The 24,995-nt window shown below is 39.7% G+C and overlaps 1 protein-coding gene across 3 annotated transcripts in view; it reads right to left on the bottom strand.

Annotated features, from left to right (window-relative positions):
* SPHKAP (SPHK1 interactor, AKAP domain containing) overlaps positions 1 to 24,995 on the bottom strand; it is a 168,611-nt gene that overhangs the window by 5,317 nt on the left and 138,299 nt on the right. Inside the window, exons 5-10 of one of the 3 annotated variants that reach the window (XM_077869100.1) lie at positions 21,074 to 24,833; positions 9,103 to 9,288; positions 8,744 to 8,770; positions 7,183 to 7,269; positions 4,792 to 4,844; positions 4,518 to 4,702 (exon numbers count right to left, since the gene is read on the bottom strand). In XM_077869100.1, coding sequence (XP_077725226.1) covers positions 4,518 to 4,702; positions 4,792 to 4,844; positions 7,183 to 7,269; positions 8,744 to 8,770; positions 9,103 to 9,288; positions 21,074 to 24,833 — 4,298 coding nt within the window. The remainder of the gene's footprint in view (positions 1 to 4,517; positions 4,703 to 4,791; positions 4,845 to 7,182; positions 7,270 to 8,743; positions 8,771 to 9,102; positions 9,289 to 21,073; positions 24,834 to 24,995) is intronic. The other 2 variants (XM_077869098.1, XM_077869099.1) reach the window with 2 other exon arrangements.

A 24,995-nucleotide genomic window follows, 5' to 3' on the forward strand; every position in this document is an offset into this window, starting at 1 on the left:
AAACCCTAAACCCCAATGTGATGGTACTGGGAGGTGAGGCCTTTGGGTGATAATTAGGTTTACTTGAGGTCATGTGGATGGGGCTCCCGTGGTAAGATTTATGCCCTTATTAAAAAAAAAAAAAAAAAAAAAAAAAAGAAACACCAGAGCTCTCTCTTTCTACCATAGGAGGACAGAGGGAGGGAGAGGGCCCTCACCAGGAATGGAATCTGCTGGCACCTCGATCCTGAACTTCACAGCCTCCAGAACTGTAAGCAATAAATGTCTTGAATAAGCCACTCTATGGTATTTTGTTAAGGGAGTCTGAGTTAAGGCAGTATAGAATTCTTCCTTATTTTTCCTTCCTTTCCTTCTCTTATTGTCTTTCCACCACTTTGCATGTAGAATGGAAAGAGAAATTAAAGGTGAGGTCATGTCTCTTCTGACTCTCACTTTCCTGGGAAGGTATCTGTACACCTGTTTTCTCTTTTCCTTCTTTGCATTCTTTGCATTGCCTCCAAGAAAAAGGACTAATTCTCACATGCATAAAGATGAGAAAGGCACTGATATACGGTGAAGCTAGTCATCAGGCCATTCTGGCTCACAGAAGCTCGTTATATTTAGAAAAAGAGCTAGAGGGTAATGATACTTTGTATCCAAAAGGCAGAATAATTGGCTGATTTATGTCATTTTTTAAAAACCAATTACCTTCATGATTTTTTTCGCCTTGAATTAAATTAAAATTTTAAAAAATTCTTATTTAAATTCAATTTAGTTAACATATATTGCATTATTAGTTTCAGGAGTCGAATTTAGCGATTCATCAGTTGCACAGAGTGTCAGACATTGTGAATGATGTTTACAAACTGTTTTAGAACATCAGGCATTAAGACTCTTAGCAATCTTTGCCCTGGAATTTAGGATACTTAAAGTCCACCTCAAGTTCAGACACTCCTTCAGGGTATTTCTTATAGGAGAGAGCCTCAAACTTTAGTACTCATCAACATGACTTCGCTTGAGGGAAGTTGCTAAAAAATGTATATTTCTGGGCAGCAGTGAATGTGATGGGGCTAAGGAAGTGCGTAGACATATGAATTGTAAATAACTGTCCCAGGTAATTCTGTGCATTTGGCTTATAGTTGAGGTGTGGGAAATCCTATTTCCAATGTGTTTGTCATCTCCCGTTTCTAAAATAAATTTCCATCATATTTCAAGATTTTGCTTTACAATCTGAGCCTCTCCTGATTTACATTCACCTTACTCTGGGTCTCTCTTGACTAGATGGAACATCCCGTGGGTCGGAAATTTTGTCTCTTTTGTTCCCTATATTCCCAGAGCCTAGAACAGTGCCTGATGCGTTGTTCATGCTCAATAAATATTTGATGAATATTCTGAGTGTATGACTTTCAAAAAAAATGCCATGAAGGAAAAAGCTTAAAAATGAAAGTGTCAGTTTACCAGAAAAAAGTGACACTACCCTGGGCCCCCCAAATATCTGGAATTTGCCTTTGGAGTTGAAATGGGGCTGAAATGCATTATAAGGTATAATTATTATTATAATTATAATAATTAATTATTATTAATTAAGTGCCCTTCAACTCCAAGGTCGATGGTGGGAAAGATGAGCTGCTTCAGTATTTACTCATGATACCTTCTCCTCTTTAGCTCATGCCTGTACTGTCATAAGGCAGGGGGGTCGATGACTGGGGAACACCCTTGTTGGAAAATTGTTAACTACATGAATTTATTGAAAAAATTCTGAATGCACACAAATGGAGACTCAGCACATAGATCTGTGAGTAATGTTTAATACTCTAAGTGATGGTGAGAAATGGGATTTCTGAACTTAACAGAGATGTTTCTTTTAGTCCTCTCCACACTGAGGAGGAGCATGAGAGACTCTGCTGCCCTTGTGTGACAAAGCCTTATGGAAGACCACAATCTCTCTTCCACACTACTTGAAAAAAACTAACCAATTACTAAAGACAACCAGAATGAGGCTTCCAAATGCAGTATTGATAAAAGAAAGGATGTCAAAATTTTGCATATGGGTTTGCTTTTTCTGACCAGTTCTCTTTGAGACAATAAATACTGCCCATTTGTGAACAAGCCACTCTGTGCAGAGAACCTTCATTGACTGAAAAAAAAAAATTAGGATGTTTTGTCCCTAAAGTTACATTACTTAGAAATAAACTCCTTGACCTGATGCTAAATTGAATGAGTAAAACACTACTTCATGTTTTTCTTGATAACATTAGTGGAGCGTTTATTTTCTCAGAAAAAAACAGCTAGCTGTAAGTAAAGATAGTCATCCCCTCCAAGAACTGAAAATTAGGTAGGATTAATAAACATCAAGTCAGGGCCTGATTTACCTAATCAAGTTAATAATCAGGTTAGTGACACACTCTTTGTCCTTTCACATAATGAGGACTTATGAGACATATATTCTCATAGAGTACTATGCTGTTTCTTCAAAATGGTGGATTTTATAAAAATCTACTTCATTAAGAGACCATCCAAAAATGCACCAAGTAATGTTCTGGAGATAAAGTTGGAAACCAGCCTGCCCTTCACTTTTCCATGAATCTGAGGATGCACTTTGCCTGAGAATGTTCTTGTTCTCCTCCCCATGGCAGGGAGTCTTTAGGATTGTGTATGGAAGAAGGAGGGACCCAATGTGGAGTGCTCTTTCACTCCACTTTTTGCACTAGACAGCCTGGGTGGTAAGGTGGAAGGAGAATTTATCAAATAGTGAACCACTCATTACCTTGCCAACAAAGGTATGACAGTACAGGATAGTATCTAGATTCAGATGCCATGGAATGGTAGGAAATACTAGACATGAAGAGAAATATAAATTGCCTGTTGGAGAGAGAGGCTGATGTGAGAGAAGGCAGTATCAATTAGGTCTCCTTCTCAGTTTTTTCCAGGAGCTAATGCCATTGGCTGGTGACACAGAAATGGGGAAGCTGTTCTAATTACCATGTGCATGGGCAAGATGGCAAAGGATCTTTCAGGCTGCTAGATTTTGACAATGAGAATTAAAATGCAAGTACATATTTAAAAAAAAATCCAGATCATAATTTCAAGGCAATTTAACCCGAGAGAGACACTACTGAGAAGTTTCCAGGACGGCTCAGCCGTCACTAACTGGGGACTCACTCAAGGGCCATTCTGAGTCCTGACTTGCTCATTAAAAAGGGATAATAACAGCCATTGGCTCTTCTCATAGGGTTGCTGAGAAACAAGTGTAATGCATATGGGGATGTACTTTGTGATAATAAGACATTAAAAAATGCACTGTGGCAGTGATAGGCAGGATCCTAAAACAGTTTCCATGATTTCCGTCCTGATCTTCAGTACCATGAATAGGATGAGAAAATTATGCCTCTACTATGTTACTATACATGGCAAAAGGGATTCTTAGTTAATACTGAATTAGTCAGAATGGAGACTACCTGGTAAAACTGATCTAATTGCATAAACCTTTTAAAAACAGAGTTTTCTCTGGTTGGTGTCAAGAAGAAATAAGAGAGATTGATTGCATGAGAACATGAAGGGGTCCGTGTGACAAGGAATACTGGAAGTTTCTAGAAGTGGAACAGCAAAGAAATGGGGCATCAGTCCTACAACCACAACAGACGGAATTAGGACAACAACCTGAATAAATTTGGAAGACTGTTTCCTCCTCACCCCAACCCAGTCTCTGATGAGTGCCCAGCCAGGCTGCTATCTTGATTTCTGCCTGACAAGTCCCTAAGCAGAGAGCAAAGTAGAGTTCACCCAACTTCTGGCAACAGAGTTAGGTGGTATTGTTTTAACCTAGTAAATTTGTGGTAGTTGGTTACACAGCAATAGGAAACTCATATTATAGCACTATTATTAACTTGAACATTTTCAGAAGGAGCATACTTTTAAATTATGGGAAATTGAGCTTGAAGACATTGGCAGATGGATTTGTGCTTTAATCTTAATTGAGATTCTACAACAGTTAGTGGGCAGCTTTAGAGCTAGGGAGTTAGAGTGATAGTTGCTATTAATTTAGATGTTGGCAAAGGCTCTATTCTCCGACTTTATATTTCTAGTAGGTGGAGAGTGATGACAAGGAAGTCTGTCCAACGCCAACCTGTTCAATAGACACATGCCTCTCGTTGACACCATGCCACAGTGTGTTTTCAACAGAAGTATGGCCTCACTTTAGTTTCTTGTATATTTAGTTTCTTTTTATTTAAATGGGTGTTATGAGGAAATTGTTCCAGAGCAAAGAAACACCATAACAGAAACAAACAAAACACTAGACTCTGAAAAAGTTCCCATCTCTTCACTTCACTTTCTCTAGCTGAGAAAACTGAGGCCAAAGAAACAGTTATCATGAATATATATATGTGGGTGGAAGGTTTCAAAAATCTAGTCACAATTTTAAGGTGAAAAGAACAAAGGGTTCAAATTTAAATGACTTGACTGGGGATTTATCCAGTTTCCAGCAGTGATAAGAAGCACAACAATTCATCCACATCCAAGTACAGGACGGGGGGTACCTTTTCGATTCTGTTTTCCTGAGATTTCTTAAAGTAGATGGTGGGGATCCCAAGTTCAGAGGCTGCTATCCACTGCAGAGTGGCTCGAAGCTCAGCATCAGGACATTCTGGCTCCAGGTCAAAGTTGATCACCAGCAGGCTCCCCTGGGAGCTGGCTACTCCCATTGGCGCTCCAGAGGCACCTTCTGAACAGAGACACAGCCCAAACTTACCACGCTTTCCACAGGGAGATGACAGGCAAATTGTGTGTCAAACTTACGGGAACATGACTTACCCTCTACGTTTTCTGACTGTCCTTTAAGAATCTCCTTTTCTTCCACCAATTCACTTTGGGAGAAAACAACAATATATGGTTGGTAATGTTTAAGAAGAATAAGTTGTAAATGGATGATGAGGCAATGGGTCTTATTGATCTAAAAGCTTCTGAAATTTGTTCTAGGTTTATTGTTTTCATAGAGGGAAGTTAACACTGGGGAAATACCAATGTGCCCATTACATTGGATTATTGAGTCTGCAATAAATAGCTCTGGCCCTTAAAAAAGGCCAGATAAACTACAAATTTTTCAGTTGGGATAACTGGTGTGGGAGATTCTAAGCAATGCATCTTTCTCTTCTCCTCGCCTTTTCTTCCATAAACCTTCAGTGGTTTCAACAATCAGGGAAATACCGTGTAGGCAACTAGATCTGATCTGGGGACTTATACTTCTTCTCTATTTGACTTGTCATTTAAAGGACTATATGTTTCCACCCTAACACAATGATTTTTTTCCCCCTCTACTATGACAGCAACAAAGCTGCCTTTTAGTCTAGGAAAATATTTTTCTAATGTTTGTGGTTCTTTGACCTGAAAAAAGGGACAGAACAACCAATGAATGGCAGAACTTAAATTTTACAATAAAATACTTCAGTTAAAATAGAATTTTTTCTTTTTCTATCAGGAAGATGGAGTAGGCTGGAGGTGATGAAGAACTAGAGACATGAGGGACACCTGAGTGGCTCAGGGGTTGAGCATCTGCCTTCAGCTCAGGGCATGATCCCGGGGTCCTGGGATCAAGTCCTGCATCATGCTTCCCGCGAGGAGCCTGCTTCTCCCTCGTCTATGTCTCTGCCTCCCTCTATGTGTCTCTCCTGAATGAATAAATAAATGAAATCTTTAAAAAAGAAGAGAGAACTAGAGACATAACTGAAGGATTTTATGAGATACAGCCATGTTCAATGTTTGAGGTGTTTTCATACAGTGAGTACTTGTTCAGAAGCCTTGATGCAACAGCAGGACTCAGTAAACACTTCCAAAATGAGAGCACGTGTCCCAACAGCTGAAAGGAGGTGGCCTTTTTGGGAAGCCCAAGGTTGTCCTATACTTTAATATGGGCTGGAAATTAGACAGGAGCTCTTAAAAATGCCTATTTTTATATAGAGTATTCTTCCTTATATTCTCTGTTACTGCAAAAGTTTACTGGCTATAAATTCCACTGTATTGCTGATGTTGAGAGGGAGCGTAGTTGTCCTGCCACACATATGAAATGATTTCTCAGAGAATGGCCAGCTTCCCAAGGGTCTTGAGTCTCCCCTAGGTCTCTGCAAGTGATATAAGTGAGATGACACAGGGTAGGGGCAGCTTCTGCTATCGTGGAGCTGCCGGACGGTGCTATGGGTGGTGGTCATTTTGGTTTTCCCAGAATGCATATAATCTGTGGGGTCCTAGGCTCTACCCTTGAGAAAGATGGAAAAAGGAAGATAAACCAATGTTTCCTGAAGGAGAAAAATAAATTTACACCAAAGTAATTTTTTGCTTGTAGTTTGGTTCTACTTTTAAAATGCAAAACAAAACAAACCCAAGATCGTGTGTCTGTTCATCTCTACTTGTGACTAATGGCAGCATGGGACAACCAAGGATGCATGGCAACCTTCAGTCACTGAGCTATACTCTTGTAGGCAGGATAGCTGATTTCATAGTGAAGCAAAAATGACTTAGCTATAGAGACTAGCTGAGGAAGGAGATGAGGGAGCAACATTGGTCTTATATTTCATTTTTATCTTTCGAGATTTCAGAAAACTCCCAACAGTAAGCTGAGTCGTAATGGCCAAAACTAGATTTCAGTTTATTTACTCTTCCAGAATAATCACAAATTATGGATGTAGCTCTGACCTCATGTTGCCCTCCTCTTCTGCACCGTATTTTGTGTTGCACATGTAGTGCTCCTCTAAATGTTATTTCTCCTTGGTCTTTGGGAAGGTCCTGAGGTTTTGGGAAGCAGAGTCACTGCGTGGCAATGACATATCCACATTGTGGGACCGTTTGGTATTAGGCACATTTACTAATGTCTACAACTAAAGGAAAAGCCATTCATATTCTATTCTATTCAACAACAATCTTTGTGGGTTTGGCATGGTATGGTTTTAAAGGATTTTTGCTTCTCTTTTCTGATTATTTGGATAAACTTTTTCTGACATGATTTTATCACAGAAGGCAGATTTGAAATCCAGAAACAGTGGTGGTAGGGTAGGATTGTCCTAAGCCCTCATTCTTGCTCCAGTGACATGGAACCACGGCAGTATAGACACAATGATTCGGTGGTTGGGCACAATCTGAATGATCAGAATGGATTGCCAGATGGAATTAGAGTAGTGGTCTCACAATCACTGCATCTCAGTGGCTACTTACTTAATCATGGGAGAAGATGGCATGCTTTCCTGATAAATGTCCAGGTCCATAGTGCCAAGACTGCTAGTGGCACTACTGTTGCCATTGCTGACAAAGCAAAAGTTTACATATTAATGCCCGTCGCACCACCTGGCCACACTGCCAACACTGATGTTCCATCATTCTTTCTAAGAGGTCCTTCTTTTGGTCCCCAGAAGAATATTGTTGGGGGAGTCCTAAATTAATATTTATTGCTGGACAAATTAGAGGAAGACATAATAAAAGACATTTTTGGCTCAAGCCAATCATCATCATCATCATCATCATCATCATCACTGTTTTTGAATTTCTGCACTGGTGTCATACTTAGTGGGTGACAGTCAGCATGACTTTTGTCTTCCTCATTATAACTAGAGTGAGGATGTTTCTGTCAGCAGCAAGAGACTCCTTGGTATACCCACCCATGGCAACTAAGAGAATGCTGAGAATGCTGTCTGGTGGAGATACCAATATGCTCATCTGCCTACTTCTTGACTTCTGACAGAAACCAGTAGACACATGTTCTCCCTCTGCCATTCAAGGGATTTTTTTCTGAGGGACATTCCATAGAATATGCACCTGGCACATTATTTTCCTGTAGGACTGCAGAATTTACAAATTTGGTGGTGCCAAAGTTTTATCAGATCCTTCATCATAAAATCTTTGAGAAGTGGCACCTGATACCTTGTGTATCATGGAGAAGGAGGGCTGATGTATCACTTTCATAGGTTACACAATCAACATATGGTCTAGTTACTAGCTTGAATTTATTTGCTGAAACATAGTAGACTTGAGCCAATTTTTAGGCTCTGTCTGTACTTGCAGGATGGAATGCCTCCAATTTCAGCAAACCCGTCGAGTTTCCTCATACTCCCACTATTTCCCAGTGACATCTCTTCCAAGTCAGATTTCCAAAGGGTGATTGCTGGTGTGTCGTGCAATAGGACAGTCTTCCCTAGGGAGTACTATGAATAACAAACTGGACTCCTTCAATTTCAAATTCCTGCTTTGGGTTTCCTGTGGGGCACTGAATGTATTCACTGATTGAGATCTGATGACTTGAACATTGCACTGAAGGCAATTAACCCTATAAACTTCTGCTAAGTCTAGAGATTTAAATTCTCTTTGCTTTTTATCTCTATACTGTAATATTTCCCACCAGTTTTGGGTATTTTAGACAAAATATTTAACACTGTGAAATTTTCCTAAGTCTAAACAGACTGAACTGCCAGATATAAGGCTGCCAAGGAGCTATTATACCAGATACATATGAATCCCATTCTCCCACTGGCCTTTCTAGAAAGTCTACAGATTTTGCCCAGTATCAAATGAGACTTGGGTTAGAGATGTGGAGATCCTTTTCATTTCCACCTCACAGAGGGGTCGTGTTTAGTTTATGTCTCTTGTTGGGCTTGGGTCATTCCAAATCTGATCTTTCATTAATTCCTCTCTTGCTTTCCCAGAACAACAATACACAGGGCAGGGGAGAGAAAGGGGAGAAACAATTAGGCCAAACAACACAACACAATGTGGAAACACTTGCCTCATGTAAACCCAGCCTGAGTTGCATCTGAAATACAAATGAACCAGAGAGAAAGTATCAAACACACCAGGTGTAACAGCAGCTCTTTAAAAATCCCCAGTTGTTATCGAACACACTAGCTGGGGCTTACAGAGAAAGGACTACAGCTGACTCTTAACCTTGGCCAAGGTAAGTAAAATCACAGCTGGATAGTAAGAAACCCCTTGGCACAAATCACAACAGGCAAGCACCTTAACCTAGCAGGAGCTGAGGGCTCTTTTTACTCTCTTAGGGACCCTGTACAGAGAACCGTTTAGAAAGTATTTTTAGAATCTGTGTTGAGACCTGTTTCCCTGGAAAGTCAAGGAAAGAGCAAGTACCTCATGGATCGCTCACTGAGCTGCAGAAAACTACTTGTGTCATCTGGATTGTCCTCCTCATTGGCGAGCTGGGACCAGCTGTCTGTGCTCTCCCCACTGCTGCCGGAAAGGTTGGGGAACTCATCGGGGGCTCTGCCTTCCGCCGAGACTTCAGCCCCTGGTACATCGCTGGCATCAAGATTGTCACTGTAGGTGGCAAGATATCATTACCAAGAGTGGAGGCCCAAGCAGAACTTTTCATGGGGCAGGGGAGAGGGAGGACCTTGTTAGCTGCTCTGTTGAACCTAAGTCTTTGCCATAGTGAACAGGATAGCCTTGGAGGCCGGTGGCATCTTTCTTTCAGGCTACCTCTTCTCCTAGTGCCCTAACTCCATTTTTGCCTTTTCAAGATTGCTAATCCATCAGTTTCCCCATATCTTCATTTTGTCTTTCTACTGACTCCCACCATTCATTTCAAAAACATGTTGAAGCACCCTGGGCTGTATACATAAGAATAAAGGAGGGGAAGTAGCATTTCTAATGAAGACACCCAGCGCATCCTCTCCAGAGATTATGAGTCATTGGTTCTGCAGGGAGACCAGGAAACCTGCATTTTAAACAACCACTCCAGGTTAATTTTAATGCAAGTGGCATGTGGACCATGCTGGAAGAAAAACACTCACCTAGTTCTGGAGGTTTACCAAGCCATATTGCCTATAAATGGCTCTGAACACATTTTGCATTTGTGGCTACCCTTTTAGACTACATCTCCCTTCGAAACCTCTGATTTATATCAGCACTGCCTTTCTGGATGAGTGTGTTTTTTAGGTCAAGTCGCTCTCCAAAGCATTTAACCCTTGATCTGACACGATTTTCTCCTTGCAGCCTTTGTTTTGCTCCCTGGTCTCCCAGGACTTTCTGACTCTCTGGTCATGCCTTGCCTAGAGTCTGGTTCCCTGTGTTGTCTCAGTGCCACCCTCGCCAGCTATGATGGGCTCACTGCCCTCCTTTCCAGTCTGTCCCTAACAATTTCATCTACTTTCCTGCCTATGAAAACAGCTTCTAAATCTGAACTCCAGCCAGGGTTCCTCTTCCTGCTTCTGGGGCTCTCTTTTCAGCTGGTCTTCTGAATTTATTTAATCTCTCTCATTAACATTTTGAAATCAACATATCTTAAATTCTAATTGCCCTCCCATCCTCTTCCTGTGCTTTTTATTTCCATTGACCTTTTTGTCTCTCTGCTCATGAAATTATATTAATTTAGGTCTTTCTAAATTGCTCAAATTTAGATTTGGAAGGAACCTCCTAGATTTCCTGTAGATTAGGGTGCAGGAGCCCAGTGAGGTTAAATGATTTGTCCAAGGTTGCAACAAGAGTTGGTACCAGACTTAGACCTCAAGTTTTGAGACTCATGGGCATTACTCCATTACTGTTTGGCTGGACTATATTGTATTGGCCTCCTAATAGTTGAACCCCAGCTACTTCTCTTCTTTCAATCATATGATCCAGAAATTCCATTTCTAGGAATTTATGTCCCAAAACCGAACACACTAATTTGAAAGGACATATGTGTGTCTATGTTTATTGCAGCACTATTTACAATAGCCAAGATATGGAAACAATCTAAATGTCTATCAGATGAGTGGATAAAGAATATATAATAAATATATACAATGGAATATTATTCAGCCATTAAAAACACTGCAATCCTGCCACTTGTGACAACATGGGTGGAACTGAGGGGTATGACGTTAAGTGAAATAAGTCAAACAGAGAAAGATAAATACCATATGATTTTACTTTTATGTGGAATCTAAAAACAAAACAAATGCTGGAGAATCATGTAGTGAGGTTTGCAACATAGAAGGGAAACCTCAAAGTTATGAATCTTAGAGCTCATGTAGGAGGAGCTGCTGCTGGCACATTTGCCCTTTTCTTCACCAGGGAGAGAGAGAAAGGAGAGAGACAGGCTGGTGGAGAGAGAGAGAGAAAGTGAGAGAGGGAGGGAGGAAGAGAGACAGAGATAAATCACTTAAAACAAATCCAAATGCTCTCTGCAGGGGGGAGGGAATGGTCTCTACTTCACTTGGATTGTTAACAAATAGCTCCAGAAATGTAAATCTCTGTATCTCTCTAAAAGTATCTTTAGGGTTAGCATTCAATCATCCTTCGAACCAGGTGCCAATACTCTGTTCAGAAAGCCAAATGTACAGAAATGTGAACATATTCACACAGCCTTTCTCCTGATATTACCGACAGAGTCATCAAAAATTAATAGTATAAGAGAAAAGGACATTAATAACTGTGAGCAAGGAGCAAGAGTGTATCTCTCGGGTGACAACGAAAAATGCAATAGTCTGATGTAGTGGATATTAGAATGCTTTTCTTGGCCATTGCACACTGACTGCAGAGAATATTGGCCGCTGCCAGTGCACACTGGGAATTACCAGCAGGCAGAGAATAGCCTGGCCCAGGTTGTACCCTCTCTCATTGAGCATCCCAACAACCAGCTGAGACAAAGACACAAAAGGCCAGTTCTTGTCTTACTTGGCACCAAACCTGACAGTCCATTCCCTCTTCAGGGGCTCCTGTAGGATTGCTGAGGCCTCAGTTGCAAACAAACTTGGGGGCACCTTCTCTCCATACAATCTTGCCTTTCCTACTTCCTTATAGATGTATGCACACATATGTCTAGAGAGCACTCCCTACTAGATTATCTGCCTGAAACTCTTCCTCTAAAAGTCTGTTCCCAGGGATGCAACCCAAGGCACTCAGTCTCCTTCATTCAAAGTAGTACACTGGCTGCAGAAAAGTCTAGGTAATTCTCTTCAGTCTTAGGATTAGTACCATTATCCTTTCTCCAAAAATGGTTATCCTTGAAAAAAATTTTAAATGAGTTCTAATACAGAAAGTAGAGTTTCAAATGTACAAATTTTGGGGTTTGATGACAAATCTCCTTTGATATGTGAACTGGTTACCCAGAAAATTTCACCAAAGCTTTGGAATCCTTGCCTGTAAGACTCCTTCCCACAGCATTCTGGATAGGTACAATATTAAGGGGTGGCTGTTTCTAGTAGGCTGTGCTACTAAGGCTTGATGAAGAAAAGGTTCTTAGTAACCTGATTTTCCTTTCTAAAATGTTGAGATTTTTCCAGGTCGAGCAGGGAGAAAATGAGCTGCAACCAAAAAGACATTAGATGAATTTAGTTAAATTCAAATGAAAGAAAAGTTTATTGAAGATAACTGGAAACAATACACATACTCCTAAAAAAAGAGATAAATAAGCCAAGTTCAGAGCACAAAAGGGAGGCTTCTAAAACCATTTGTTTTTAGAAGAAGAAATCTCCTGGACTAATTTTTTTACTAAATTAGGACCTTACACTCCTAGAAAAATTCATTCCAGTATATTTCTCACTAAAGCAGAAGTTAAATCTCAGTGATTGACATAGAACATTCAGGTTAAAAATGAGTCTGTCAGCATATTTTATTTTATCTAATTTCATGCTCTATTTACAGTAAATCTCAGATTCTGTGTCACATAACTGGGAACTCAAAATGAGTAATGATTATCTAAAACACTGGTTTTCATTTTCTTTTGAGATAAATGTATAGCTTTGCTCATTTATTTATGAATAATGCACAGATGTGTTATGCAGATTTATGTAGATGGCCTTTTTCCATTTCTGATTTCATAGTTCACATGCAGAGCTTTAGAGGACCATTTTTGATATGACATCAAATCAATTGTAGAATTTCTGAGTTAGCAGGGACTTCAGAAATCATCTAGCCTAATGTTCCCCTACCTTAATTTACTAGCAGACTGCTGTCATGATTTTTGCCACACCTGCATTCCCCTTGTATTATATGTCAATAATAAAAATTGTAAAAACCAGTTAAGGTAACCTAAATGTTTATTTTAAAAAGAAATTTTGAGTCATCACTGTAAATGGAAAATGGAAATCATTTGCCATAGGTAGACAGCAATAATAAAAATAAATATAGAAGTACAGTAAAAGCCTTCTTCGCAATGGGTCATCCAGTTGTTTAGTTACATGAAGTTCATTGAAGGGGAAATAATGACACACATACACATTCTTTAAACTTAAATTTTAGTTTGCTAACATACAGTGCAATATTGGTTTCTGGAGTAGAATTCAGTGATTCATCACTTACATACAACACTCAGTGCTCATTGCAACAAGTGGCCCCTTTAATCCCGAGCACCCATGTAAGCCCATCTCCCATCTTCCCTCCCTCCATCAACAATTTGTTTTCTGTTTTTAGAGTCTCCTATTGTTTCCCTCTCTCCTTCCCCCACCCTGTTCTCAAATATTCACCTGTTTTGTTTCTTAAATTGAACTTATGAATGAAACTATATGGTATTTGTCTTTCTCTGACAACTTATTTCACTTACCATAATACCCATTTATGTCATTGCAAATGGCAAGATTTCATTCTTTCTTATGGCTGAGTAATGTTCCATTGTATGTATATATATACCACATCTTTATCCATTCACCAGTTGATGGATATTTTGACTCTCTCCATTTGGCTATTGTTGATAATGTTGTTATAAATGTCGGGTTGCATGTACCCTTTGATTCTGTATTTGTGTATCCTTTGGCTAAGTACCTAGTGGGGCAATTGCTGGATCATAGTGTAGTTCTATTTGTAATGTTTTGAAGAACCTCCATACATTCTCCAGAGTGACTACACCAGTTTCCATTCCCATCAACAGTGCGAGAGGGTTCCTCCTTCTCTGCATCCTCACCTGTTGTTTCTTATGTTGTTAATTTTAGCCATTCTGACAGGTGTGAGGTGATATCTCATCATGGATTTTATTTGTATTTCCCCGATGATGAGTGATGTTGAGCACCTTTTCATGGATCTGTTAGCCATCTGTGTGCCTTCTTTGGAACAGTGTCTATTCTTGCCTCCTGCCCATTTCTTAACTGGATTATTTGTTTTTATGGGGGGGGAGGTGTTGAGTTTGATAGGTTCTTTGTAGATTTCATATACCAACACTTTATCAGATATGTCATTTGCAAATATCTTCTCCCATTCTATAGGCTGCCTTTTAGCTTTGTTGATTATTTCCTTTGCTGTGCAGAAGTTTTTATCTTCATGAGGTCCCAATAGTTCATTTTTGCTTTTGTTTCCCTTGTCTCTGAAAACATGTCTAGTAGGAAGTTGCTGTTGCTGAGGTCAAAGAGATTTCTACCTGTGTTCTTAGACCCTCTAGGATGTTGATGGTTTCTGTCTCACATTTAGGTGTTTCATCCATTTTGAATTTATTTTTGTTAAACATACACATTTTAAATATTTTATTTTAATTTTAAATGCATAAACATGTCTTTTTCACCAATCTTTTTAAAAACCCTTTTGGTTTCATTGAATTTTCTCTATTTTTGTCTATTTCTGTTAATTGTTGGTCTTTGCTCTTATTTTTATTATTTATTTCCTTCCTTATATTACCTTGGATTTAATTTGACCAACTTTTCTTGGTTTCCTAAGGTGGAAGTTCAGATCACTGTTGTTAGACAAAATTCTTCTTCTTTTTTTTTTTTTAAAGTAATTCCTGCAAATTTTGATATATTGTGTTTTCATTTCCATTCACTTTAAAGTTTATTCTAATTTCCCTTGTGATTTATTCTTTGATGAATAATTTAGAAGTGTGTTTTTAATTTCCAAATATTTGGAGAGATTTCCTAGATTTTTTTGTTATTGATTTTAATTTCACTGTGATCAGAGAACATACTCCATAATATTTTAGGTTGTTATTTTCAATTTATTAATGCTTATTATATGGCCTCATAGCCTACCCTGGTTAATATTTTAAGTATATTTGAAAAAATGTATATTCTGCTACTGTTGGTGGAGCGTTTAATAACTGTTAATCAGGTGAACTTGATTGAGAAGATTGCTCAAGTCTTGTATGTTCTTACTGACTTTCTGTCTACTCTTTTACCAGTTACTGATAAAAGGGTATGAAATTTTCAACTCTGATTGTGGATTTGTGTATTTCACCTTCCAGTTCCAGCTGTAGCAGATTTCATTTCAAACACACAGTTTGCATTTTTGTTATTTAGGTGACTACATATTTACAATAACTGTTTTCTTGATAAATCTTGCCCTCTATCATAAAATATCCCTCTTTATCCTTGATAAAATTCCTTGTCCTCAAGAAGTCTACTCAGTCTGATATTAATATAGCTATTCCATATTTCTTTTGATATTTCTTTTCCCATTCTTTTACTTTTTACCTATGTACATCTTTATATTTGAAGCACATTTCTCATAGATCCTTTACAGTAAGAGTTTGCTTTAATAGTATGACAATCTCTGTCTTTTAACTGAAGTATTTAGACCATTAAGAATTAGTGCAGTTATCAATAGGATTGTGTTTAAATATATCATCTTAATAATTATTTTCTATGAATCTCATCTGGTCTTTGTTGCTGTTCTCCTCTTTTCCTGCATTTCTCCAGATTAATTGAACAATTTTTAGCATTCCATTTTATCTCCACTATTAGTTTCTTAGCATAGCTCTTTGTTTTAGATTTTTAGTAGTTACTCCAGGGTTCATCGTTTGCACCCATTTTATCACCCAAGTGATACATTATACAAAGCTTCAGATTACATTACACAAAGCTACAATAAATAGAAGATTTTTACAACAGTATACTTCCATTTCTATCTCACATCCTTTGTATCATAACCAACATATATTTTAGTTTTGTGTATGTCATAAAACATTTTTTTTGTTTTAAATAATTATCTTTTAAGGAAATTTTAAAAGTACAAAAAGTGTTTTCTGTTTACTCACATGCTTAATATTTGTGGAATTATGAATAAAGGTGCTATAAAATCTTGTGTGCAGGTGTTTTGTGTAGACATAAATTTTCAACTCATTTTGATAAACACCAAGGGGCATGACGGTTGGATCATATGGCAAGTGTATCTTTATTTTTGTAACAAGATGCCAAACTATATTTCAAAGCAGTTGTGCCATCTTTGCTTTTCTACCAGCAATAAATATGAATTCTTGTTGTTCCATATCTTCAGCATTTTGTGTTGCCCATTTTTTGGTTTTGGCCTTTCTAATAGGTGTGTAGTGGCATTTCTTCATTGTTTTAATTTGAAATTTCCTAATAACATGATATTCAGCAGCTCTTCACATGCTTATTTGCCTTCTGTATATCTTCTTCGATGAGGTATCTGTTGAAGCCTTTTGCCCACTTCTAAAATCAGGCTGTTTGTTTTCTTATTATTGAGTTTTAAGAGTTCTTTGTATATTTTGGATAACAGTCCTTTATCAGATATGTCTTTGGGAATATTTTATCCCAGGCTTCAGGTTATCTTCTGGTCCTCTTGACAAGTGTCTTCCAGAGAGCAACAGTTTTTAATTTTAATGAAGTCCAGTTTGTCCATTATTTTTCTCATGAATCACGTCTTTGACATTCTATCTAAAAAGTCATGGTCACCTGAATGTTCTTGTATGTCATGTTTTACAGTTTTATTAAATTTTATATTTAGATATAAAATTTATTTTGAGTTGTTTTGAAAAGTTTTGTTTCTAGATTATTATTTTTTTGGCATGTGAATATCAAGTTGCTGCATCTATTTCTTGAAAAGACTATCATTTTTCCACTGCATTGCCTTTGATTCTTTGCCAAATATCAGTTGACTATATTTGTGTAGATCTATTTCTAGGATTTCTGTTCTGATCCACTGATCCATTTGTTCATTTTTTCCCCAATGCTACACTGTCTTGATTACTGTAGCTTTGTACTAAGTCTTAAAGCAGGTAGTGGCATCCTGACTTTGTTCTTCTCCTTTAATATTGTCTTGGCTATTCTGGGTATTTTGTCTCTTTGTATAAACTTTGGGGTTATTTTGTTGATATCCACAAAATAACAAGCTGGGGCTTTAAATGGGATTGCACTGAATTTATAAATCAAGGTAGGAAGAACTGACATCTTGACAATATTGAGTCTTCTTATCCATGGGTAGCCTTTATTTTTTGGCTAAGTGAAGAATACTAAGTTGGCAATTTTTTTCCTTCACTACAGGAAAGAGGTCATTCCTCGTCTTTTAGCTTTCATTTTTTTCTGATGAGAAACCTGAAGTTCTTATTTATGTTCCTCTGTATGTAAGTTGTTTTTCCCTCTGAGCTGCTTTTAGGATTACTTCTTTGATTTTGGTTTCTAATAATTTGATTATGATGTGCCTTGGTGTGGTTTTCTTTTTGTTTATCTTGCTTTGGGGTTTTCTGGACCAACTATGTGGTAAATTGGACCCTCACATATGCATTAGGGAAGCTGTGGTTATAAATTTTTAGGGGACTTACCCCCTTCTACCTAGAGCCCTAACCTCCAAAGATACATTTTCTTATCAACTCCTTTGACGATGAGTGAAACTTTTTACTAAGTTTGTACTTTTTCTGAGGATGTAATTCTTTAGGGCATGGAGATTGGTGCCATTTCTAAGTCTTCACCATTCATGGATCCAGTCTTATTTCCTGGTTTTCACTAGCCTTTAGAAAACGAGCTTGTAGGTTAGGGAGACTGGCAAGGCCTCAAGAGCAAGCACAGATTTAGCTTTAGCCTAGTACTTTTGTTTCTATATCCTCTCATTTTTCTGCCTCTGAGATTTTCATCATCATTATTTATTAATACTGTTAAGGTCAGCCCTGTATTCAAAAGAATATTTACTATATTTAATCTGAGATTTCTAGGTGGTCTGTGGAGGGAGGATTTTTTAGGCTAGCCAGACCACCAGTACTGCTTAAATGCAAATGCATATCTTCCACTTCAATTTTTTACATGTCTCATCCAAATGCCTACATTCTATCTTAAGTAACCACATTCCCCAATCAGTTGTTCTTCATATTATTCTTTTTATTTTTCTCTCATAACACACTGTAATTATCTTTTCCCAAAGGGTTTTTCCATGCTTATTGTCTGTCTCTCCCACTGAGTGTGTAGGAGTTATGACAGCAGGTACAAAATCTCCATTTTCTATTGTGTTTTTAGCCCCAAGGACAGTCTATAGCACAGAACGGACATGCAAATATTTGTTGGATGAATAATTGTTTTCTTGAAGCAAAAAGTAATAAAAAGACAACATAATGTATTTCTAAAAAAACTAGATTATGCCAATGAGGGCAACATATGAATGCTTAGAATTCTCAGCTGGGTGTTTATACCTTGTGACTTCAAATTATCAACAAGTTATATAATTGCTCTTCAATAATTTCAGAGAGGGCAGCTGAGTTAAAAACACATTGCTGCCCACCAATAGGATACTATTTTATCAGAAATCAAGAATTGGGCTGTCCTCAATCATTTTCCTTCTTTACAACTGAGGGATTATTCCGGGTGTTATCCATTACCCATCTGGGTGTGGCTTTCAAATGAATTCTGAAATCGTTACTCTTTTATCAAATAAAAAAAAAGTAAGAAAGTGATTTTTATTTCAGTATGTTGGGCTTTTGTGAAGTTTTTAGCAGAATTATGAAAATGTCCTTCAGAGAGTAGCCCAAAAATATCCTCAGGACATGACATCTCCCCATGATGAAACAGAATCAAGAGTATCTCTGTTACCTCCTTCCATCTGTGTGTTAAGTAGATAGGAATTCTTTCACAGGGAACTGAGTTCTGTATTTTGACATATCAAATCCCCTAATAACAACCCTGAGCTTAGAAAATGTGACCTAAATATAACTAATTTCCCCCTTGTAAATCTTAGTAATCCTATTTTAACAAAATTTTCACACAGTTCATAACAGGATTCTCTTTGGAAAAAAAAAATCTCTTGGAATAAAGGCAATCATATACCCTAACCCTGAACAACAACAACAACAACCATAAAGTAAATGTTTATTGAGTTGCTTCTAATGGGGCAGGCACTGAGGTGAGTAAACTAACATTGAGAGATTAGGGAACTTGCTCAGGGTTAGTTAGTGGAGTTCATGTTCTATAACAACTCTTTATATTGCTCCACAAAGAAAAATACATTCAAAGTCCTTATGTTCTGGAAGCAGATTCAGCTCTTGAATTTCTAAGGCTGATGATTCTACATTCTTTTTTCTTTGGTTGTTGGAAAACTAAATCAGAAGTCCATATCATGAGTTGAGAGAATATGCCCTTGGGTTGTTATATGGAATATAAATCTAAATCAGTGGGAGGCTTTATTCATGCATATTTCCCCAAGTTTTGGGAAACTCTCAGGTTGTACCTGGAATTTAAACATAAGATCAGTGATATTTTACTCAAAATTGTACAATGAATGTTATTTCACTTCAGTGGCACTCATTATTTGATTTGAACCTGCTGCAGCCATGAATCTTGTTGAACTACTAGTTCATAAGTGCTCCCTAACTAGGTAACTTTCTTCAGCTAAAAATCGCAGCTGATTTATGATGACATTGAAGAAGAGTCTAAGTCAGACACCTGGAATCTAAAATAAAACTTTTCCATTTTCATATATCTCATGTTAAGGTAATTCTAAAGAATTACACTTGGTTATTTTGTTTCTTCAACTCTTTGATCACTTTTAAAAACTTGTAATTCTCCATACTTCCTGGAGGTGGTGCATACTAAAGTGAGGTATGGTACTCCTATAAGACTTTGTAAGTACTGTTTGGTCAGCTTGGCCTGTATTTCATTTTGCTTAATTTTGTTCTTTTGCTTGTAAGTTTTCATGTTTTTCTTCCCCTTGAATTCTCCCAGGACTTAATTCAGTTGGCAAGCTCTCAGCACTAAGTGGCTAAGAAGGAAATATTCAGGTGCACCTTGCCCACCACCATCCACACGTTGTAACGATGCTGTATAATGATAGGGAGCACCCTGATGGGGTGGGAAAGTATTAGGGATTTTCTAGAGCAGCTGAAATTTGATGAAGGCTGTGTTCAACTTGTCTATTGCACCTAAACACTTAAAAATAACAGGCTCTTTGTACAATAGGCATATGTCCCTGAAAAGACAAAACGGGTTATTTCTCCAACTTATGTTTTCCAAGGCTAGTAGCTTCATTTCTGTTTTTTTTTTTCTATCTTATTTAAGTAGAGATGACAAATGTTTAAAAAAGAGGCAATTGTATAAAATAAGTAAGTCATGGAGATGAAAAGTACAGCAATAATTATAGTCAATAATATAATGTTGTATGGTGACAGATGGTGACTACATTTGTGAGCACTGTGTAATGTATAGTAGAACAGTTGAATCACTGTATTGTACACTTGAAACTAATATGATATGTCAACTAAACTTCAATAATAATTTTTAAATGATACAATGGTCTAATATTCAAGGATATTATGAATTTTCTACAGAAAAGAGGAGTTATAAAAGGATTAACTCTTCCATAAGCACCTGGGAAGAAATAATTCCTTTGTCTCAAATTCAAAATGCGTTGTCACTTACATTGCAATTTTCTGGAAAGGAACTACTGAGATACCAAAATTCTAATTTTTCTTTGCAACACTGCTATGATTCTACCATGTACCTAAAGGTCCAGCATTTATGGGACATGGTGTCCTCGCAAAGATCTTTAGGACAAAACAAAACAGAAAAACTTGAAAGGAGAGGTGATAGAGAAAAATGATAGCAAAATAATGTCAGATTCCACATTAAAATTGATTTATATTTAGCTTTTTTTCAAATGGGTAAGTTGATGTGATTTTCCTTTTAGCTTGAAAATTTTCTTGGCTGAATTTTAAAAGGTAACACAGCATGGGATACTAATTTTCATGGGGAAAATGAAACTTTATTTTCTCTCTTATATAGGATGAACTCAATTTATTTTAGGAGTTTTAAAAAAAATCACTTCCAACTTTCTATTAGAAGTGCCTATTAACCCAGGGAGGTCATTTACTGTCTCAGGATTTCAATTTTGGCATCAATAAAGTCCCCAGGATTTAGAATACATACTAATTAAGATGTAAACTCCAGTCCCATGCGCTATCTGGTCTAAGAGGTCATTCACTCACCTAGGACTTTGGCAGGCACTCTCAGCAGTGTCTCCACCCCTCGCCACCTCTGGGACTTTTTCATCTTTCAAATGCTCCTCTGCTTCCTCTAGGGGGCTGCTTTTGGAAGGGGAATGTTCAGGTTCTCCAACACACTCTTCTCTCTGATCTGTTTCAATCTGAATTAAAGGCACTTCCCTTGAGCAAAGTGACCGCTTGGTGTGGCTGACAGGCACAGATCCATGGCACGAAGAAGATTCTTTCTTAGAATCTAAACTGTTGTGGTTTGTCAGAGGAGCAGCTTTGCTCTTAGATGATACTGGGGGATGTTTGCTGTCGGTAATGGAGTTTTTCCTGGGGGTATCAACAGACTCCTGAACAAGAAGAACTGGCCCACCTTGCACTCTGCTCAAAGCCGATCTGTTTGCACATTTCTCCACTTGCATGGGAGAGCCCCCAGGAACGGGCTCAGCATCGGCTGCCTCGGCATCGTCCACTAGAATTTTGTTCTTCTGCATGAGGGCCTTGATGGAGTTTGCCCAGGTCTCATGAATTAACATGTTGGTGATGTGGTCAGTTCCGCCTCTGCGATACAAGCAAGAGTCAGATTTGCAGAGACCCGAGGAGGAAGTGCTACTGACTGGATGTACACTTAGGAAATCTTGCTGGCTGTTTTGAGCGAAGCCATCTAAAGAGTTGGCTTTGATGGGTGGGTTCACCGTCAGCCTGGCACCCAGGGATCGGCTATCGGGCACAGATGACTGTCTGTAACACAATGGGGATCGCAGAGAGGGTGACAGTAAGCCAACTGTCCAATCTTGGCTGCTTCGTCTGGAGGAGGCGCTGTCCCTGCTTTCTCTTTCAATGTCCCTCAGCATGTACCTATAAAACTCCTCGGTTATGCTCTCGGTGCTGGACTGCTTCGAGGGACAGCTCGGCCTCACACTGAGGTGGTCATTTTTATGGCAGGCCTGGTGCATGGCTGAGTTCAGGATGCTGGTGGCATTCTTGCCCGCATAGTAATCCAGCAGTAACTCAAACCCTCTTCCTTCATTTTCCATCTGGTTCACCATGAACCTGGAAAACTCCTCAGTGATGCTCTCACAGCTGGACTGCTTGGAGACAGAGCTGGCCCTGCTCACTGGCTGACTTAGGGTACTCATGAAACCCAGGCTATTTACATAAGCCCTGGCGTTAGAGTCCTCCTCTGGAATGCTTTCACAGCTGGAGGCCTTCAGTCGGCTCCACCTGTCTCCGCTGAGTAACCGGGTGCGGGGGTGGCTCTGGGCTTGCCAGACACCATCTACCATGGAGAAGTCCGTTAGGTTCATGATCTTGGCGGCCACTTCGTTCGCAAAAATATTGACAGAATCTGGGACGTCCTCGAGGTTCATCGACTCGTCCACGACCCTGTTCATCAGCTTCTCCTTAAGCTCCGGGTGCTCATCCGTTTTCCTCTTGATCTCGCTGAGCCGGGGTGGCTTGTGCTTCCTCACGGTGGCCCCGCCGGGCTGGCTTTCCTTCTTCCTCTTCAGGGACCGGCAGGATACGTTGGGGGTAACCAGAAACTCATTCCCTCTCTTCCATGCACAAAACCAGGGTTGTTTTCCATTTGAGTTGTCAAGGCAAATTGCTGCGATTTCGGTTGCCATGGAGACAATCATCTCGGCTAATTCTTCCGCAAAGTCTGTGATGCAGTAGAGTTCTGCACGTGTTGCCTGCAGCACGGGTTGGGCAGGAAGCAGCGCATCATTCCCTAACCAAGACAGGTTCACTTGACCTTCACTGTTCAGGGGCAACACACGGTTAGACTTCTCCTGGGTGTCGGCACCTGCGCTGTCCTCTGCATCCTGGGGGCCTCTGCAGCCCTGGGCCCCCGCCGGCGCCCTTTCTCCTTCTGCAGGGCTTCTGTACTCCTTCTCATTGCGCCTTCGCGCAGGATGAGGGTTGCCTGGATCTTCTCCCGCTGCTCTTTTTAGGTATATTTCTTTGGGGGCTGTTTTAGCAGCCAAAGAGTCAGGCACTCTGGGACTACAGGGCAATTCAGACTGCAGCATGGGGTTCTTGAAGAGGCCTGGCTTCGCCGGGCCCTTGCTATCTGGCTTGAGATGAACTTCATCCCCGAGATCATTGATAACAAGACTAGTTTTGCGTGGACTGCTAAGAGGATGGCTGCTGGAATATTCAGTGGCTTTGGTCCATGCTTGACTGGCAGCCTGGTCAGGCGGCCAGTAGCCTAATTCTGGTTCCTTCCAGTTGCTGGTCTCATTAGCAAGGACGGCGGGGCACTCACCAAGCTGTACAAAATGGCTCATCTTCTTGAATGTGAAGCAAAGCACACTGAAGAGCAGTTGATTTGTACTTTCCATCCAGGTGTCAAGAGTCTCTGGAGAATGCCTAGTATCGTTGGGATCAATTATTTTGCTTTTCTGGCGAGCTTCATCAATGGAATGCTTCAGAATAACACTGGACAGGGTCTGTGCTACTTCATTCCTGAGGACGTTTTCTGAGCACAAGGTCTGAGGCTTTGAAGCAGCCTCAATGATTCTCTCGCTCATTGATTCCATGAGGTCTCCTACGCTGCTGCAAGATTCTGGCCTTGTTAAAAGCAGAGCGGCCTCCTTGAGCAATGCTCGTGCAATGGCCTCATTTCCCAGCTCCATGCTACTCCCTGTTGCCAGATTGCAAGGTGTGGGAACTACTGCACAGGGCTCAGCTGTACCCGAGAGGCCACTGGGAGCCTTGGCCTCTCCTGTTTCACCCAGGCCACAAACAGCAATGGCACTCGCCACCTGAGTCATGCCACACAAAGCAGATGGAAAGGAGTATTCGCTGATGGAAGGCTCCTTGAGTACTTGGGATATTTGAGTTTGCAGTGGTTCACTGCCTCCCAGTGGATGCGTTGAAACCAAAAATTCTTGCTCCATTTTGAGCCTTTCTGTGGCCTGTGGACTGGAAATGGTTCCAATTACAGTGGCCGCACAGGCCAAGGCAACTTCTAGAGCACTCTGAGGGTGTCTGCTGGAGTTCTCTCCAGAGAAGACACCTGAGGTTTCAACAGAGACTTCCATGTCAGACCATGAGGTGATGGCTGCCTCTGGGGCGACGTCACTGCCATCTGGACTCTGAACAATGACAATTTTGGGGAGCTCATTCCATGACCGAGGGACCACCATACCTTTTGTGGAACAGCCACTGGGTAGCACAGCATTTCCGACAGAAACACTGACTGCCGATTCCTGGGGAGGTGTAGGCTGACACTGGGACAACCGAATAAATGCATCTTGCAGCACGGATTCTGCTAAATTTGTAGCATACTCGCCAGTTGTGGCTTCTCCATCTTGTTTGGGAGGAAGGGGGTTTGTGCCATCTTCATGGTCCCCTGGGTGTAAGCTGTTGTCATGCTCATATACAGGAGGCCCACTGTTCTTAACTATCCTGGAGAAATAAGCATCCCCGGGAGTATGTGGTGCCTGAGATTTTTCCACGTGACCTTTAACATTTTCCGAATAATAATAATTTGGGGCTGGCCTCTCATTCCACACAGCTTCACCTTTCTGTCCCAATGGCTCAGCTGATGTGCCCAGGCTCTGCAAAGTGGTGTCTTCTACTTTTTCCAGAGATCCTTCTGCTTTCATCAACGTCGGATGATATTTGCCAATATATTTGTCTTCCAAAGCATAAAGTAACTTTTCCTTGTTGTAATTCCATTCTTCCTGAGTGGCTTCCTTTGTTTTTTTATTTTCCAAAACATTAGCTGAGACACTTATGTTTTCATAACCTAGTGAAGACAAAACGAGGGCCCACTATTACTTTTTGGATAGCAGGATCTCGTGAGTGTAAAATAATAATTACTTTCTAAAAATGCTTTAAAGCATCAGATTTCCCTCCTCCCCCTGCGAAACACCCAGCATTTAGAACATTCCTTTGAGACAAATGGATC

The sequence above is a fragment of the Canis aureus genome, chromosome 24 (assembly GCF_053574225.1).
Source record: "Canis aureus isolate CA01 chromosome 24, VMU_Caureus_v.1.0, whole genome shotgun sequence".
Taxonomy (NCBI): Eukaryota; Metazoa; Chordata; class Mammalia; order Carnivora; family Canidae; genus Canis; species Canis aureus.